This window comes from Plectrocnemia conspersa, unplaced genomic scaffold, assembly GCF_051122295.1.
Source record: "Plectrocnemia conspersa isolate PC_06_02 unplaced genomic scaffold, ASM5112229v1 ptg000011l, whole genome shotgun sequence".
NCBI lineage: Eukaryota > Metazoa > Arthropoda > Insecta > Trichoptera > Polycentropodidae > Plectrocnemia > Plectrocnemia conspersa.
Genome location: NW_028277175.1, coordinates 16,225,708 through 16,243,328, shown reverse-complemented (window position 1 = coordinate 16,243,328; position 17,621 = coordinate 16,225,708). Strand labels below are relative to the sequence as shown.

General features: G+C 31.2%; 2 protein-coding genes across 3 annotated transcripts in view; one reads left to right on the top strand and one right to left on the bottom strand.

Annotated features, from left to right (window-relative positions):
* Dhc98D (Dynein heavy chain at 89D) overlaps positions 1-17,621 on the top strand; it is a 33,799-nt gene that overhangs the window by 3,687 nt on the left and 12,491 nt on the right. Inside the window, exons 2-48 of one of the 2 annotated variants that reach the window (XM_088196286.1) lie at positions 2,047-2,479; positions 2,560-2,833; positions 2,903-3,058; positions 3,512-3,643; positions 4,584-4,721; positions 4,785-4,837; positions 4,905-5,135; positions 5,207-5,391; positions 5,764-5,839; positions 5,921-5,985; positions 6,050-6,224; positions 6,589-6,828; positions 6,888-7,078; positions 7,536-7,734; positions 7,967-8,214; positions 8,300-8,444; positions 8,512-8,625; positions 9,174-9,360; positions 9,428-9,496; positions 9,558-9,589; positions 9,660-9,795; positions 9,863-10,105; positions 10,162-10,322; positions 10,392-10,579; positions 10,652-10,813; positions 10,884-11,054; positions 11,119-11,410; positions 11,471-11,629; positions 11,688-11,924; positions 11,986-12,239; positions 12,648-12,906; positions 12,965-13,143; positions 13,212-13,407; positions 13,477-13,710; positions 13,839-13,925; positions 13,985-14,127; positions 14,197-14,375; positions 14,466-14,648; positions 14,717-14,842; positions 14,922-15,175; positions 15,236-15,424; positions 15,491-15,663; positions 15,819-15,984; positions 16,059-16,217; positions 16,330-16,584; positions 16,658-16,915; positions 16,979-17,198. In XM_088196286.1, coding sequence (XP_088052412.1) covers positions 2,596-2,833; positions 2,903-3,058; positions 3,512-3,643; positions 4,584-4,721; positions 4,785-4,837; positions 4,905-5,135; positions 5,207-5,391; positions 5,764-5,839; positions 5,921-5,985; positions 6,050-6,224; positions 6,589-6,828; positions 6,888-7,078; positions 7,536-7,734; positions 7,967-8,214; positions 8,300-8,444; positions 8,512-8,625; positions 9,174-9,360; positions 9,428-9,496; positions 9,558-9,589; positions 9,660-9,795; positions 9,863-10,105; positions 10,162-10,322; positions 10,392-10,579; positions 10,652-10,813; positions 10,884-11,054; positions 11,119-11,410; positions 11,471-11,629; positions 11,688-11,924; positions 11,986-12,239; positions 12,648-12,906; positions 12,965-13,143; positions 13,212-13,407; positions 13,477-13,710; positions 13,839-13,925; positions 13,985-14,127; positions 14,197-14,375; positions 14,466-14,648; positions 14,717-14,842; positions 14,922-15,175; positions 15,236-15,424; positions 15,491-15,663; positions 15,819-15,984; positions 16,059-16,217; positions 16,330-16,584; positions 16,658-16,915; positions 16,979-17,198 — 8,137 coding nt within the window. In that variant the 5' untranslated portion in view covers positions 2,047-2,479; positions 2,560-2,595. Of the gene's footprint in view, positions 1-2,046; positions 2,480-2,559; positions 2,834-2,902; positions 3,059-3,511; positions 3,644-4,583; positions 4,722-4,784; positions 4,838-4,904; positions 5,136-5,206; positions 5,392-5,763; positions 5,840-5,920; positions 5,986-6,049; positions 6,225-6,588; positions 6,829-6,887; positions 7,079-7,535; positions 7,735-7,966; positions 8,215-8,299; positions 8,445-8,511; positions 8,626-9,173; positions 9,361-9,427; positions 9,497-9,557; positions 9,590-9,659; positions 9,796-9,862; positions 10,106-10,161; positions 10,323-10,391; positions 10,580-10,651; positions 10,814-10,883; positions 11,055-11,118; positions 11,411-11,470; positions 11,630-11,687; positions 11,925-11,985; positions 12,240-12,647; positions 12,907-12,964; positions 13,144-13,211; positions 13,408-13,476; positions 13,711-13,838; positions 13,926-13,984; positions 14,128-14,196; positions 14,376-14,465; positions 14,649-14,716; positions 14,843-14,921; positions 15,176-15,235; positions 15,425-15,490; positions 15,664-15,818; positions 15,985-16,058; positions 16,218-16,329; positions 16,585-16,657; positions 16,916-16,978; positions 17,199-17,621 lie in introns of those variants that run through there. The other variant, XM_088196287.1, reaches the window with a different exon arrangement.
* Positions 1,259-2,084, bottom strand: LOC148229704 (uncharacterized). The gene is made up of 2 exons (XM_088196291.1): positions 1,848-2,084; positions 1,259-1,775 (listed from the first exon to the last, which is right to left on the bottom strand). Exons 1-2 carry the CDS (start codon positions 1,931-1,933, stop codon positions 1,259-1,261), a joined length of 603 nt encoding a protein of 200 aa, XP_088052417.1. The 5' UTR covers positions 1,934-2,084.

The window sequence follows — 17,621 nt, the reverse complement described above, 5'->3', positions numbered from 1 at the left end:
AGATGAATTAATATTTCGTATCGCACGGGCGACTTTGTTGTCTATTTTTGAATCTAAGTAATTTACAGTAAGCGAATAAGATGTGGAGAAAGCGCTGGCTAAATTTTCTGCCTTATCCTTGTTCGTGCATGCGATGGTGTTTCCATTTTTTAATGGGGGAATTTCCGAATGTTTATATTTAAGTGATTTAGTTATTTTCCATAAGGAATTATCTGCCGGGTTTAGATTTTTTAGTTTACGCGTCCACGATTCGTTTTTTATTTGCTGAATTTTATCGCGAATATAACTAGTTACGCGGTTTATTACAGATTTAAGTCGCGGAGATTTATTATTTTGCCACTGTTTTCTTAGTTTATTTTTGATTTTTATTATTTCGATAAGTTGTGGAGTAAGTTGATTTTTATTATTATGATTTTTACGCGTCGGTATTGATGATATTTTGGCTTCTTCGATAACGGATGTTAAATAACTGATATCATCGTCAATTTGCTTAATGTTATGCGGAGTATAATTCTGTCGCTCATCTTGCAAACGAGACTCGACTATATCTTTAAACTTTTTCCAGTCAGCTTTTAAATAGTCAAAAAGCGTTTCAGAGACTACCTCCGCTGAACCCTCCAGCGAGAATAACACTGGAAGATGGTCAGAAGACAATGCCTGAACGCAATACATTTCTGACGTATTTAAGTTACCCTTGACCAAAGCAATATCCAGAATTGACGGCGTCATGTGATTGGAAGGGTAATGCGACGGTGAATTTGGAAAGTTAACAATCGTGTCAGAGTCGCTCAAGTAGTTAAAAAGTGACGCTCCAGATCGATTTGCCCCAGAACAGCCCCAATGCATATGACGGGCATTGAAGTCCCCAGTCAGAATGACCGAGTCTCCTAGAGAAAATATCGAATCTAGATCACTCCGGAGCAGTTCGTCACTAGGCGAATTATACCCCGCAGCAATTATTATTATTTTATTTTTATGAATAATTTGAATCGCGACGGTTTCTAGATTATTAGTGTTAGTGTTTATACGTGCGTGTTTTATCGATTTTTTAACAAATATCGCGACCCCTCCGCCTGGCCTTGAGGGTCGGTCCCTCCGAATGCAGGCAAAGTTAGATAAATATACGTTAACATGTGGTTTTAGATAAGTTTCGGTGACTACGACAATATCAAGTTTGTACTCACTGATTAACAGCTCCAGCTCTCCGGTTTTGTTACGGATCCCACGGGAATTCCACGTCATGAGTTGAATGTCTTCTTTAGAAGAGGTCATCGAGATACTCGACCATCATCAAAGCAATTTCAATTTTGCTAGCGCACTTTCCGGCCTTAGTTCGGATTTCCTGGAGGATAGTCAGCATCCTGCGAAGCTCATCAGTAGACATGGCTTCTGATGAGGGCTTCTCAGACTGTCGGGCTTGGGGGCGTTGTTGCGTCTTAATTGGGGTGGCTTCCGGGACGATAGTCGGTTTTTTCACTGCTGGTTTCGTTGGCCGAAGGGCAGGAAACTGACTCTGTTCCAGAGCGAACGTTGGCTTGGGTGCGGTCAGTACGGCGGTATGTGGCTTTTGCTGCCTCTTCTTCATCTGCAGGAGATATTCTGTCCTGCGAGGACAGTCCTTGTAGTTGGCCGGGTGACTTCCGCTGCATCCAGTGCAGGTTGCTGGCGTCTCTCGGTCTTTTTTAGTGCATTCGGAAGTGGCGTGGTTTCCTGTGCATTTCACGCATCTGGGGTCTCGTTGGCAGTTCCTCGCAGCGTGGCCATACTGCTGGCATCTGAAACATTGAGTCGCGTGCGACTTATTACGCTTGTATTTTTCAAGCGTGGCCTTAGTGAAGCAAACGTACCGGATGCTTCTTATGGACGTCACCGTCGTCTCAGCGGAAAATTGCGTCAGGTAGAGCCGCGAGGAGGTCTCTGCCTTGGTGTTCATCGCCGTTACTTTGACGACGCTTAATCCTTGCCGCTCCAAATCAGCAGCGATTTCTTCAACGGGAACCTCAGGAAGCCCCCTCGAGACAGATTTAACTGTCTTGTCTTTGCCAGAAGTATTAATTGATGCTGAGCTTTCAGTAGAGAACAAAATCGAAAAAATTATAAAAAACGTACTTGACCAATTGCAACGAGAAGTATCAAAATAATTTTCATGACTAAAAGACCTAAGTAAAAGTCTGGATTTCTGCTAGACATCGAAACTCTTCTTTCTAAAATACGTCAAAATTGCAGAAATTTTGCGAATTTCTACGACATGTATAGTATTAAATCTATGTATGAGCATCTTTATTACCTATTAAAATACTCTGGTAACATATTATTTTCTAACTTTTATTAGCACAATAATTTAATTGGGGCAATATAATACTATTGTAGATTCATTTTTTGTATATTATTATTGACGATATCTTAACTAAAATCTGTGCAACGTTCAGCATTGGTGTGTTTAAACTAGTTAATTTCAAAGAACCATTCTACAATTTAGGTAAAGGCGTTTAAATAATTTATTAAATTGAAAACAACACACACCTCGTTGCTATGACAAAATAACACAAAGCGTTCCAGGACACTCGATTTTTTTCCGGATCGTAGGACGCGAACATGGATAACAGGGCGAGATGGATAGGGCGAAGGGTTTTATCCTGCCTAGGATTGGGCAATTTTGATCTATTCGAAAACTCTCTGGAAGCCAACGATGGCGAATTGAACGATAAAATGTCGCGCTTCGTCAACGCCACGAGCCGCGATTTCGAAGACACCTTCGAAAACAGGATTATATACGTGCGAAGAACATACTTCGATAAGTTGATAGAGGTGGAAAAGGAAATTACTGAATGGAGTGAGTAATGCATGATTATAACAAGACATTAATACAAAAATATTTTGAATTCATTTTTTTTTGTCAAAGGAATTGTTCCTCCCACGTTCAAATCTCCTACGCCGCCGCAGTCGTCGAAGAAGAAAGGCAAAGGGAAAGCAAAGGGCAAGGAAAAGGGTGCTACGAAGGAAAAGGAAACGGATAAGAAAAAGGGAAAGGATAAAAGTAAAGGAAAAAACAAAAAAGGTTTTTATATAATTATTATTACTTACATACTAGCACATTTTTTATTAGTATCGTTTATAATTAATTAAAAAATATATAAAAATGAATAATAATTATATTTTATTAAAAATAATGTAAATACATTTTAAATATATTATATATAATACATAGACTCGTGGACCTCAAACTTTTAATTTTTATTAAGCAAAATTCAATATTTATTCTGATGTGAAGTGCGAAATTATTAAGTATGTTACATTTACCTGTCTTTTACCGTAAAGATATGTCGACCCAGGGAACGCGAAAGATTGAGATATTTTATTCACAAATTGCTATTTTCCTGAATAAGAAATATCGATATTAATCTATTTACATAACACGAATTTAAACATTTTTGCTGCTTGCTGTTTTAATTTAATTTGCTTACGAAAATTTTGAGTGGTTTTAATTATGATTAAGTGCTATTTTCTAAAGAAAATGTAGCTGTTCATTTGACCGCGCAGTCGTCAAAGAAGAAAGATAAAAGGCTAGTAAAGGGCAAGAAAAAGAGTACCACAAAAAGTGTAGAATCGGAAAAGAAAAGGGAAAAGAATGAAAACAAAAAAGGTTTTTATAATAATATTAGTTACTTTCATTATCATTATGCATTAATAAAACTTCCATAAGAAGAGCCGTTTAAAGACCTTAGTGGCGAAACTTTGGAAAAACTATCGTTTTCTGCTGCATTTATACTCAGCAAGTAAATAAAAAAATTCATTATTAATTAAAAAAGGAAATAGTGGGGAAAATATTTTCATTTTTACAAGAAAGACTATGTAAATATAATACGTTTAGTATGTATTGTGAAAAGCATTTTTTTTTAATAATCAAAGTGAATCTAAAAATATTTGAAGTTTTAATTAGCTGCAGAATAAGATTTTTTGTAACTTTCATCTATAAATTAAATACATATATTGGTAAATTGTCAATTTGTTTGTGTGTATTTTTTTTCATTTGCATAAATAGTTTGTAGACCCTATACCGAAGCGTTCCAAGGCTTCCAAATTCTTTAAAGTTGCTCATATATACTAATCGAGGAACAGGAATCTTATAATGAACGCTTATCTCTAACTCACGTTCAGTATACGTTTAGAATTCATAATTACCCGTAAATTTTGAATATAAAATTGATATTTGCTCGCATTTTCGTTTATTATCAGAGGTATTAAACAAATAAATATCTGAACTTCATTCATTAGCTCATTTTATTTCATAAATAAAACATATACCTTAATTTAGTTTTAAAACTACTAATAAACCTAGCAAAAATTTGTAATTTATAAAGTCAGCTTACAAATTACAAGCAATAGTTTAAGTTTACAAATTATGAATATTTTATTATTAATTAAAACAAATTATTTATTTTAATTTAAAAGTCTGAGAATATTAATACATCAAGTGTTCTAAAATTCATATTAATAAAATAATTAATTCGCAATAACATAAAATATTTTATATTATATATTTTTGATTTGATACTTTTTAACAACTATTTGTTTAAATTCAGATGCTTTGGCGATCGAGCCCGAAACTGTTTTAGACGATGCTGATAATGCTGAATATGAAGAAACTGTAAAAGAAAACTTTGTTACAGAAGAATCTGCCTATAAAAAAACAGACACCCAAATGTCTTCTTCAAAAGAACGTTAGTCATTTAAGTTTAAAAACCATATTTTTATACCTATATCTTTGAAAATTATATTTATAGCTCCAGTGCTAGATCCTGAAATCGATGGCACAATAGAATATTACACAATGAAGGTTTATTTCAATTTATAACGATAGAAATTAGGACTCTTTGCTGAAAAAACAATTATAATTTTTTCAGCGTTTCGTTCCAATGATGGTCAAGTATCCAAAACTAACCATTACTTTCGGATACACCAATATGGACAGTTCGATGTTGGACTCCAAATATATTTATATAATACGCACAACGGAATCTTCTGTTCCTGTGCCACTTTCAGACGATCACGCTAACTACACCATGCCTGATTATTTCCTTTTGGGTTCGTGTCAGGGACTCTTTTTGAAATCAATGCTGAATGTTTTAAAACTGGTAACATTTTTTATTACTCAAATATAACAAATTAATTTGTACTCAAACAATTTTTGTACTGAATTTTTCAGGCTTACTTAGAAATGATAAAATGTCAGAAATACGTTTTAAAATGTGATAGTGTGCTGATTGAAAGTAATGTAAAGGAAATTAAACATAAACCGCTAGAGACAGGCAACGATTATGAAAATCGAAAGATATATTATCAAGCTTCGTATTATCAACAAGTGATTAATAAAAATTCAGTTGAAACTAGGTAATAAATATTTATATTTTTCTAATATCATAAAATTTGCAAAATAAACGTGATGTAGATAAAAACTGTATAAATAAATTTAAAATTTTCAATATTTATTATCCAAAATTCAAAATTAAGAATATATATGCATTGCTATTTTATTATTTTATTTTATAAAATCAGGAAGTATGTTATAATATATAGATCTACCATAAATATGAGATTAAATTATTTCTAAACAAATGTAGACATCTATGATCATAAAAAAATATTAAAATTATTAGTAAATAGATTTATCCTAGTTTCAAACCATTATTTTAATATTAATTATTTCATACATTATATGCGGATATCCATGTTTATTTAATATATTATATCTTATGCTTTTAGATTGAAATCTAACAATCAACATATACATGATATAACAAATGTAATGGATTTATATTTCAAAGATAGAAAAGTAGAAGTAAGTGATTTAATTTAACACACATATTAAATTATTCACATAGATATCAGATCATATGTTAAATTTAAATATTTGTTTTAGGTTAACGACATTATAATCAATCAAGTATTAGGTTATTTAATTTCTTTTATAAATTCTATTGAGAAGTAAGTTATTTTAAAATATTGTGTATATAATAATAAAATCTAACAATAACTAATAATATTATAGATTTAATGAAAGCAACGAATGTGAAATACAGCTTCAAATTCCAAATATTCCTGAAATATATGATAAAAACGTACATGCAGATGCACTTATTAAGAACAGTGAGAATATTAAATTATTAGAGAGCGCCGTTAAAAGCTGGTGTGCCTATATAACGTCAAACGTCGATGACTCTCATGTAATCTTAATATAAATAGTTTTGCAAAAATCAGCCAATTCCATAGTTTCCATTTGTTAACAAGCAAACAGATAAAGCCACGCCCTTACAACGATAGTTGCCATGAAACGATATATTATTGTATTGCTAATTATACTTAGTATTCCCATTATATTAAGCATCACACTTTTGTATGAGAAGGTAATTCAAAGATTATCAACAAAGTTTACCAATAACAATATATCGTTAATAGCAGCCAAATGCAAATAAAAGTATTTTTTTCTTAATTATGTTAGGATGGTTGCTTTTTACATAACTAGACACAATTTAAAAAAATATATATAAGCGGTAATTATATTTATTGTATGTTAAATGTTAAATTAAGAACGCGCTTGAAGATGGACCTTTAAAAGAATATGAATTTTGGATGAGTTACAACTCCATAATATCAAAACTGGTCGAGTATTTACAAAACGATAACATTAGAAAGATTCTCAGCGCTTTGAACTCGGTAAACTCGCCGATTGTGAAAACGTTCACAGAAAAGGAAGAAAAGCTGTTAGACGCATACAAAACTTCGAAGGAAACGTTGAAATTGATGCTCACGTCATTGCGATACTTTCAGGTATTTAAAGCTTTAACTTTTATTTTGTATTATTAATGATTTGATTTAATTTATTTTAGATCGTTACTAATAGCTATGACTTGAAAACGGTCGGAAGTAATCTCAGTAGTATGATGCATGGAATAAGTATACTATGGTTGCTATCAAAGTATTATTCCAGCGACGATAGAATGTTGCTTCTATTGGAAAACATTGCCAATTGCTTGTGTAAAAAAATTGAAGTGTTATTAGCAGTCGAATCAATATTTACGTAAGTATTTCATTATTGACAACCGGAATCAATATTATACGTATACATTTTTAATGGTTTCTTACAATATGCGTAGAAATACAAAGCGAATAAGCATCTATGTCTATTAAAATTTAAAAAATGTTAATTTACAAGTTTAATGTAAGAAAAGTTATATTAAAACCAGATAAATAAAAACAACCAAATAGAGATCAGTGTTAGGGTACATGATCGGTCATTACTCTATCCGTTTTGGTTGCTTCATGACGCCATTGGTTGTTATCTCGATTGTTTTTTATCTTGGTTTTGATATAATAATAAAATTTCATTCTCAGACATATACATACATATATAACAAATGAAAATCATTTTAGAATAATATTTAATGACTAATAATGCACATTTTTTTATATAATATTTTAATCAATTGATTATATTAAATGTTTTTTAAACTATATACTATAATATGATTTTTTAGCAAGCCTTTCAAAGATATACACCGATTGGCTAATGATGGAAAGATAATGATGATTAAATGGAAGGAGTGTTACATGAAAACAAGAAAATTTATTGAAGAGTCTGGTATGATAGAGAGGTGGGAGTTTGATAAGAAAAAGCTTTTTCACAGAACTGACTATTTGGCAAACGTTTGTGATAATCTGTCCAACGTTGCGCAGGTAGTATTTTAATAATTAAAGCTGTATACACACTAGGGGCAGGCGGTGAAATACTTTCCCTTTCGATCGCTTGCTTGTTAAGTGACGAGAGTGAATGAGAGATAAGGGCATGCGGACCGCCTGCTCTTATATCTCACTCACTCTCGTCACTTAACACATGAGCGATCGAGAGGGTAAGTATCTCACCACCCGCGCCTGATACACACAAATATATTAAATTCTGACGATTCAGGTGCTGATCGATTTCCAAAATATATTCGGTCCCGAGCTTAAAATGGTTACAGAAAATCAAAGCGACGTTGAAGAATTCATTGATAAACTGTACCAACTGATTCAACCCATCAAGACGGTCGATTTCAATATTTTCATCGTCGATAACAAAGAAAACTTTGATGTTATAATGAACGATTTCTATAAAGAAGTCAGTGTTATGGAACGAAAGACACACTTTTTTATCGATTCAACATTCGACAGCTTAAGGTAAAGATTAATAAAATTATACATTTACTATTATATTATAGTTTATGATGGAATTTTTATATGTCGATTATGTATGTATACATAGATCTTCTGAAGACGCTGTAAACATGTTGTTAAAGTTTGTTAACTTTCAAACTAGACCGTCTATACATAATCTGTTCGCGACTAAATTTGACTACATTTGGGAAAAGTTTATTAATGAAATAGCAGAAATGGACTATCTGTTTCAAGTAATATATGTTGATGTATTATTTTAATTTTATACACAATAATTAAATTTTTTTAAATATATTTAAGGTGCATAAAAATACTCCACCGTTGCTACGTAATCATCCACCAATTTCTGGCGCCATTTACTGGTTTCATTCGATTCACGCAAAGATAAGAAAGTCATGGAATAATTTTAACAAGGTAATCATAGTGCGTATATAGAATTGAGGTTTAATACTTCACAAATCGGATCTGTAAGTTTGTGGAACTATGAACCATGCATTTTGCATGTGCATTTTGATTTGCTGTGGTCTATTGCGAGTCTCAACCAAGCTTAATAAAGCAGATGAACTGGACGATTTTGGGACAGTCTGTACTTAGTCAGATGAGGGAGTGGAGGGGGTGCGATCTGTTCATTTGGTTGTTTGTTCAGTGTCAATTTAGTAACCACGAAGCCGTGGACTGTGCAACACCGAGCTCTATCGTAGCATTTCACATTGCAGATATTTTATTGTAGATCATCATGGTAATATTCCTAGTCAAAATACAATCCTAATATGAAGTGTTAGCTATTAGAGGAAAGTGTCACCTAGTCACCACAAAACGTAGTAAGAATGAGAAAAACGGTTGTAAGGAATACATTCTGCTAGGTGTAAATTTAATTGTGTCATTTTGTCATCCTTTGAAGTTTTGAAACTGATTAAAAAAAACTATTGAATGTTTTAAATTAAATAAGTATTACATTGAAGGTACAAGAATTAGAAGATTCTCCTAAGATGATTATTGCTCAATCGCAGCTAAAATCTTTTAGTACTGAAGTCATAAGTGAGAAAACAAAATATTATAATTCTTGGCTAAAAGAAGCTCAAAAGGACATAAAAGACATTTTACAAGACAATCTCCTCAAAACTGTACCAAAAAATAATTGTGGTGAAGGTATGTAGGTTTTATTTACTATAATTTATTTTTTATTTTTTATTGATAAATTATGTTTACAAAATAGATATTGATAATGATAATGCACACTCTTCTCTGAGTGAAATTGAAAAAGAAAAGAAGAAAACTAAAAGAGGTTAGCTTTTATTTTGCTTTATGTTTTTTCACATCATTTATTAAATTATGAATTTTTACAGGCTCTAAAATTAAAATTCCTAAAAATATAAATGTAAGTTTTTGATAATAAGATGTATGAAACAATTCCTTAGAAATTAAATATTTTTTATAATTTTCGACAGAAAAACAATGTTCAAATAAAGGCAAAGGCAGTTGAAGATTGTAAATTATTGTCCGACTCCAATCTAGAATACAGAGTCAACTTTAAGCAAGAATTATTCCAATTGTTTGAAGAAATAATCTTAATGGAACGCTTAGGTTTTATTTATACTTATTGTACTATGCAGTATTAATGCTCAGTTTATTAAGAATTCTTGTTTTTTAGGCTTCAAATTACCGACAAATGTGAAATTTTTTGCAATGCAAAAAGATCGTTTTAACAGCGAATATGAATCCCTCAACGGTGTGATAAAAAGTTATAATGAAATCTTGAATACACTTACGCCGTTTGAAATTAAAATTTTGAGACGGCACCTATACAAAGTTGAGATGAAAATATATCCCGGTTCCAAAAGAATCACTTGGACTTCTTTGATCATTATGGAATATTATAACGATTGCATTGCAGGTAATGTAATATTTTTGTTATTATTATTTATGTAGTAATTCAAAATTATTTTTTAGGAATGCATGTACTGCAATCGATATGCAATCAAGTTGCAATGATCAACGATGAGCTGCAGAGCATATTAGAAGAATTGCTGAACTTCAACTTATTTCCAATCATAACACCAGCCTTAAAAGGCAATGAATCGAATAATAACTCTCCTCGGTATCCATGCGAGGTAAAGTAAAAATGAAATGTTATTCATTATGCATTCATTTTTATTAATGTTCTCAAACTCTTGTTCAAGTTGTTTTTTGAAAAAATGGAAAGCATGAGAACAGAAGAGATTAACAAAATGAAGAGCGTTTATAAAAAAATAGGACCTATTCTTAAAAAACTGGAATATATTGTGCTCGGAAAGGAAACGGGAAGATCGCATATAATGATTGACGTTTACAATCATTGGGAAATGAAAATATATAAAACATTTATACAGTATTTATCAAAAACATGATTTACATATATATAATTATAAATGTTTATTGAAAATATTTGTTCCAAAAATAGGATTTGTATTCAAAACATACAAGAGTTTACCGAAATCTTGAAATGTGACGATTGTGTCTTTCAAATCGATGCAATACTTCAAGCTTCAGAAGTTTCTATCAATCCATCTTTGCAAGAAATTAACAATATATTATTGAATGACATAAACGATTTCATAATCAGGTATATAGACTTTTTTAATTATTTGTATGTACATATACATTTTAATAAAGCTTTTATAATTTATCTCTAGATTCAAATGTTTCCCCAAATGGATTAAAGGAACGTGTATCGATTCGGCAGAACCAGATAAAAATAGTTTTTATTCTGACATAATTGAAGATGCTAATATTAGCGAAGTATTGTCGATGTTATTAAATACAACAAATAATGCGGCTACTAATTCACAAACTTACATTAAAAAGTAACATTGCTTAAATTTGGCAGTGCCTTTAAAATAATATTAACTGTTCATTGTTCATTTTTAGATGGTCAAAGTTTAAATCTTTATGGTCTTATGATAAGCAGTCGTCTTGCGAAGAATACACTCAGAAGTATTCGGAGATAGTCAAATTTGACGAGAGATTGTCGTTTTTTGAAAACATTGTCGGCGATCTGAACGATCATTCAAAATTCATGGGAATTGGATCGATTCAGATCAACTTACAACCACTTATTGTACAAATACAAGATCATGCCTTACAATGGAAGACGATTCTGGGTGAATGTCTTATTGTGTCAACAAAAGAGAAGACTTATGCATTGTTCAATATCATAAATGTGCATATCTAATATAATATTCAATATCATTTTGTGTGTATTAATGCTTTTTTATTACAGCGACTTCGTAAAAACCTAAACCAACGAATCAAGGGCATTAACGACTTCAAATTGGTCATGTTGACGGTTAGTCAGATTAAAAAGACTACGATCAGCATGGAAGTAATGTATAATTCGATTCATGAAGTATTTTTCATGCTCAAAAGCCACAATATCAAGGTAAAATATTTTTATTTCATTTAATTAAAAATAAATCTCACAATATTGAGGTTTTTAGCTAAAGGAAGAAGATGTTAATCGTGCTCAAATGTTAAAATCTGAGTGGCACAATTTGTACCTTTCCTCTCTGTTCCGATTGGAGAAGTTAGACGTGATAAAAGATAATTTTTCAAGAATCACTTTGGAAAAGGTGAAAGACTTCACATTATACGTGGATAGTTTTGTTGAAAAATTTAAAGAAAAAGGACCTGGTAGTGTCGAACACGACTTCGAAAGAGGCCTCATTTTGATGAAGGTGATATTTATTATTTTGAAATGTTTTTTTAGGACGTGTATTCATTGAATTAATTTTTTAGGAATACAAAGCTCTGTTTGATCATATAGAAGCTCAGAAAAGTATTTTATGCAGTGCAGAGAGATTGTTCGATAACCCTTTGGCAGATTATGCAGAATTCATCGAAGCTAAAGACAATTACGATCAGTTAGAGCTGATTTACAAGATTTATACTGATATGAACCAAGAAATGGAGACATGGTCCAAAATAACTTGGATGGAACTCAATACTAACATATTAATAGAAGGATGCGAAAGATTCAGAAATGTATTTAGGTAGGTAGATACATTTAATAATTATGTTATATGTGAAGAAAATTGTTGTTCTTATAATTCCGCAATTGTTGCTTAATTGAAAATTACATTTTGAAGAAAATCAAGACAGTTATAGTATGTACTTAAGTGCATGATTACAAAATAGTATCCGATCAAAATGGTGTAACTCCGTGTTGAAATGCAGTGGTTTCTTCTACAAGGAGTTTTTGTAGGCAAAAGATTGTAAAACGCAAGTCCAAATATAATTGTGATCATGTTAAATATATCTAAGTGGCGTTTATTGAGCTAGTGTTATTTCGATAGTGGGGCATAATGAGACAGTATTACCTGAAAATAATAAACTGCATACTATTGTGCGATATGGAAAATATAATTCCTAAATGTGTATTGAAACCATTTGTTTTTCAGAAAATTGACTAGAACCACCAGAACAACGCCTTGTGGGGCAGCGTTGAATAAAAGGATAGATCAATTTAAAAACATGATTCCATTAATGGAATCGTTGAAGAATGAAGCAATCAGAGATAGGCACTGGGAAGAGTTAATGAAGCAAACGGGTAAAACTTTCGAGATATCGGACGAGCAATTTACATTAGGGAACATGTTTTCTTTGGAGCTACATGATCATCAAGAAATTGTGGAGGAAATTGTCAACAGTGCAATTAAAGTATGTAAGTTAGTTATCTTATTAATTAAAAATTTAAAAATAAATATTTTTCTGCAAGGAATTGACCATTGAAAGGGATATTATGGAAATTGAAAATTTCTGGACAAACATAAAGTTTAACATAAGCCAACACGTGCACAATGATACATTGCGCGGTTATACTTTGCTCTCGTGTGAGGAGATGATCACCACATTAGAAGATCATTTTATGAATTTACAAAGAATGGGTACATCCAGGTATTTAATTAATTTTAATTGAATTATTGATTTTGTATGAATATTGATAATATTTTTTTATTATGCAGATTCATAGGACCTTTTAAGCCAAAAGTTAAAAAATGGGACAAAAACCTCTCAAAAATTAACGAGGTTGTAGAACAATGGCTAAGTACCCAACAAAAATGGATGTATTTAGAAAGTATCTTTGTCGGCACCGAAATTAGAACTCAACTTCCTAAAGAAACAAATAAGTTTGATAGTGTGGATGCAGAGTTTATAGAAGTGAATAATAATAAATTTATTTGAACCTTTGTATATATCAAAATGTCACTCAAAATACATTTATTGTAGATTATGGACAATGTGGCAAATCAAAATAATGTTGTTCACTGTTGTTTGGTTACTGGAAGATTAGAAAAATTGAAAAAAATAAGCAACGAGTTAGACAATTGTCAAAAGTCTCTAATAGACTACATCGATTTGAAGAGACAAATGTTTCCTCGGTTTTTCTTCATATCTACTGATGAATTGCTATCTATTCTTGGAAGTAGTGAACCGACAGCAGTACAGGAACACATAAATAAGGTATTAAATATTATTACATACAATATATTAATAATATCACCGCTGTAACGCATTAGGCCTATTCCAATAAAGTTAAAGTGGTACATTTATAATATATATGTTTTTATTAAATTAAATTGTGCTTTAAGATGTTTGATAACATAAAAGAATTGCAAATATTAAATAATGATGATGATATACCCATTGCTATCGGAATGGTATCGAGTGAAAATGAGGTATCTACAATGATATTATTTTTATATTTAATCTTAATAATAACGCATCTTATGTTTAGGTGCTAGAATTTCAGCAGGATATATTATTAAACGGTCGTATAGAAAATTGGATGAACGATGTTGTAAATGAAATGAAAGTTTCTAATAGATATTTGACCAAAAAATGTATATACGATTATGGCAAGACCGAACATAGAAACAGGTTTGTATGGTTATAGTAGTTGCTTAGTATTTTATTTTTAAAATGTATGTATACAAATTTATATTTTAGAAATGAATGGATCATCAAAAACCATGGAATGGTTTGTTTAGCTGCAAACATTGTTTGGTGGACTATTGAAACGGAGAACTCCTTTGCTAAACTAAATAAAGGGGAACATAATGCAATGAAAAACTTTTTAAATTCACTTAATACTAACTTAGAAAATTTAGTATACGGAGTGAGAAAGGGTATGTTGATTCACAATTAACATTAAAGTTTATACAAAATGAATATACATATTTTTTAATGACTTTTATGTTTTTGTATTATATTTTTAGAATTGTCACCAAATGATTTCAAAAAAATAAAAACCATGATAACCATTGATGTGCATGCAAGAGACATCGTAGAAAGCTTTGTAATGAAACATGTCATCGATAGTCAAGATTTTGAGTGGGAAAGCCAACTTAGATTTTATTGGTTGAAGGCAATTGACAATCTTCAAATACAACAATGCACAGGTTACTGAAAAATAATTATAACCCTTTTAAGTACATAGGTAATTTCTTATTGCATTGAAATACCATAGGATCTTTCGATTATGGATATGAATATATGGGTCTGAATGGTCGATTGGTTATTACGCCTCTAACGGATCGTATATATCTAACCTGCACTCAAGCACTAACTATGCACTTAGGGGGTGCACCTGCAGGTTATCATTTATTTATACTCTTATAGTTTAATAAAATTTAAATTAATTTATTGATAACATTAAAATTGTATTTTTATAGGTCCGGCCGGAACCGGTAAAACGGAGACTACAAAGGATCTGGCTAAAGCTTTAGGTCTACTGTGTGTAGTTACAAATTGCGGGGAGAGCATGACGTTTCAAGCTGTCGGACAAACATTTGCTGGCCTTTGTACTTGCGGAGCTTGGGGCTGCTTTGACGAATTCAATCGAATCGATATATCGATGCTTAGCGTTATATCTACACAACTTCAGTGCATACGAAGTGCTCTGATTATGAAGTTGAAAACATTCGATGTAATGCTTATTGAACATCCAGTCATTATAAGCAAAAAAATAATTCATCTTAATTTATAGTTTTTAGGTGTCGAGCTTGAAATTAAGTGTAATGTCGGAATATTTATAACAATGAATCCCGGTTATGCTGGACGTACAGAATTGCCAGAGACTATCAAAACGTTGTTTCGTCCGGTGATGTGTATTGTGCCTGATTTTGAGATAATTTGTCAGATCTCCCTTTATTCGGATGGATTTTTAGAAGCAAAGGTATGAAGATGAAAATTATTAAGATAAATTTAATAAATGACAATGAATGTATTTGATTTAATTAAGGTGCTAGCAAAGAAGATAACCGTCTTGTACAAATTGGCTCAAGACCAACTATCTAAACAGTCCCATTATGATTGGGGATTACGTGCATTGATCGCTTTGTTGAGAATGTCAGGAATTATAAAAAGGGAAGTCCCAGACGAATCTGAAAGTGAAGTGATAATGAAAGCCTTGAGGTAATTTACTCATAATAATATTTATCATTATACCGGCACATTTGTACTTTAGTAGTATCCACATTTATAGCCGTCTATGCTTTTATTGTTATTATTGGATACTTAAAATAGTCAGTTTATATACGAATTATTGAGTAGTATATGTATCTTTAAAGGAATATAAATCAGCCAAAATTCATTATGGAAGACACACCGTTATTCTTGAATTTGGTTAAAGACATCTTTCCTGGATTTGAATATCCAAAAGATGCAAATACAGTTTTAGTCGGAGCCATCGAGGAAATTATGAAACGTAAAGACTTTGAAATATTGAATAATCAAGTAAAGAATACCATTTTTAAAATTATATTTCTATTATCAATGAAATAGTGGTTATACGTTTTTTTTTTGTATAGATTGAAAAAATTTATCAACTAAATAAAACAATGATTACCCAACATTGTAATATGTTAGTTGGACCAACTGGTGGTGGAAAAACTACAATTGTGGAGTTATTAGTTGAAGCCGAAAATTTCATCGGTTTACCGACAAATCTGATCACAATTAATCCAAAGGTTAATGTTTTTGTATATTTTTTATTTATTATTTATATATGTTTTAGTTTATATTTTTGAATATTTTTCAGTTTAAATTTTACTTAAGTAATACATAATACCATGTTTTTAGGCGATTACCGTTTCTGAATTGTACGGCGTACAAAACTCCACAACTCGAGAATGGACGGACGGATTATTCTCAATGATTTTCCGCAAAATGAATAAACCATCACAAAAACCAGAAAAACACTATTTACTATTCGACGGCGATGTTGATGCTCTCTGGATAGAAAATTTAAATTCAGTTATGGATGATAATAAGCTTTTAACGTTAGCGAATGGCGAACGTATCAGACTTGCTTCGAACTGTGCTTTATTATTCGAAGTTATTATTTGTTATTAATTAATATATATGTTTATCGCCTCGATTACTATAATACTATTGTCTGTACCAAAAGGTTGGAAATTTAACGTACGCTTCTCCGGCAACAGTTTCGAGAGCTGGAATGATATATGTCGATCCAAATGCCTTTGGTTACTCTCCGTACTGGAACAGATGGCTTAAAAGGCGGACAAGCAAAGATGAAATGAATTTATTCAAAAACTTGTTCGAAGTATACGTCCCTGGTGCTATTGCTTATATTTATTTTGGAAATTTTGGTACACAACAACAGAAACCTTTGAAAATGATAATAGAACAATCACCATTAAATTTGGTAAGGTAGCTCATCATTTATAGATTGTTTGTGTGGTAATAATAATTGAATACAATATTCCAGGTGATACAACTATGTTGTCTAATAGACGCATTGATACCGGACATTAAGAATGGTGAGAAGTATGACGATGACTTAATACAGTGCGCTTTTATTATTAGTTTATATTATTCACTTGGCGCCACCATCATTAAAGATCACAGACCACTATTTGATGAATATGTAAAAAGTACTTGTTCAATGATGGGCATAGATGATACATTCGAGAAGAGAGCGACAACACGTACGTACATTTAGCAGATGAAACTCAGTGACCTAAGAACATTTTTTATGTGCTCATATCTATAGCTCCATATAAAAAAAAATTAAGAAGTTAAATTCAAGCCCTTTAATCTATATACTACTCAAAAGTCAAATCACCATTGTAATATTCACAGTAGCCAATTAAAACACCTGGATTTGTTCAGCAAAAAAACAACACACGCTTATTTTAACTATTTTTACTGATAAAAATTACTTTAAATACAGTCAAAACCTGGTTTACTATAATTTTTATGAAATCAATAATTGATTAAAAATAGCTTGAAATATTTTTAATAATTTTTATGTGTCATTATTAGCTTATGAAAAATTTATGAGCATTTAAAAATGATTTTTGTATTTTAGTATTTGAGTAATTATCCATTGAAATAATATAAATAATATA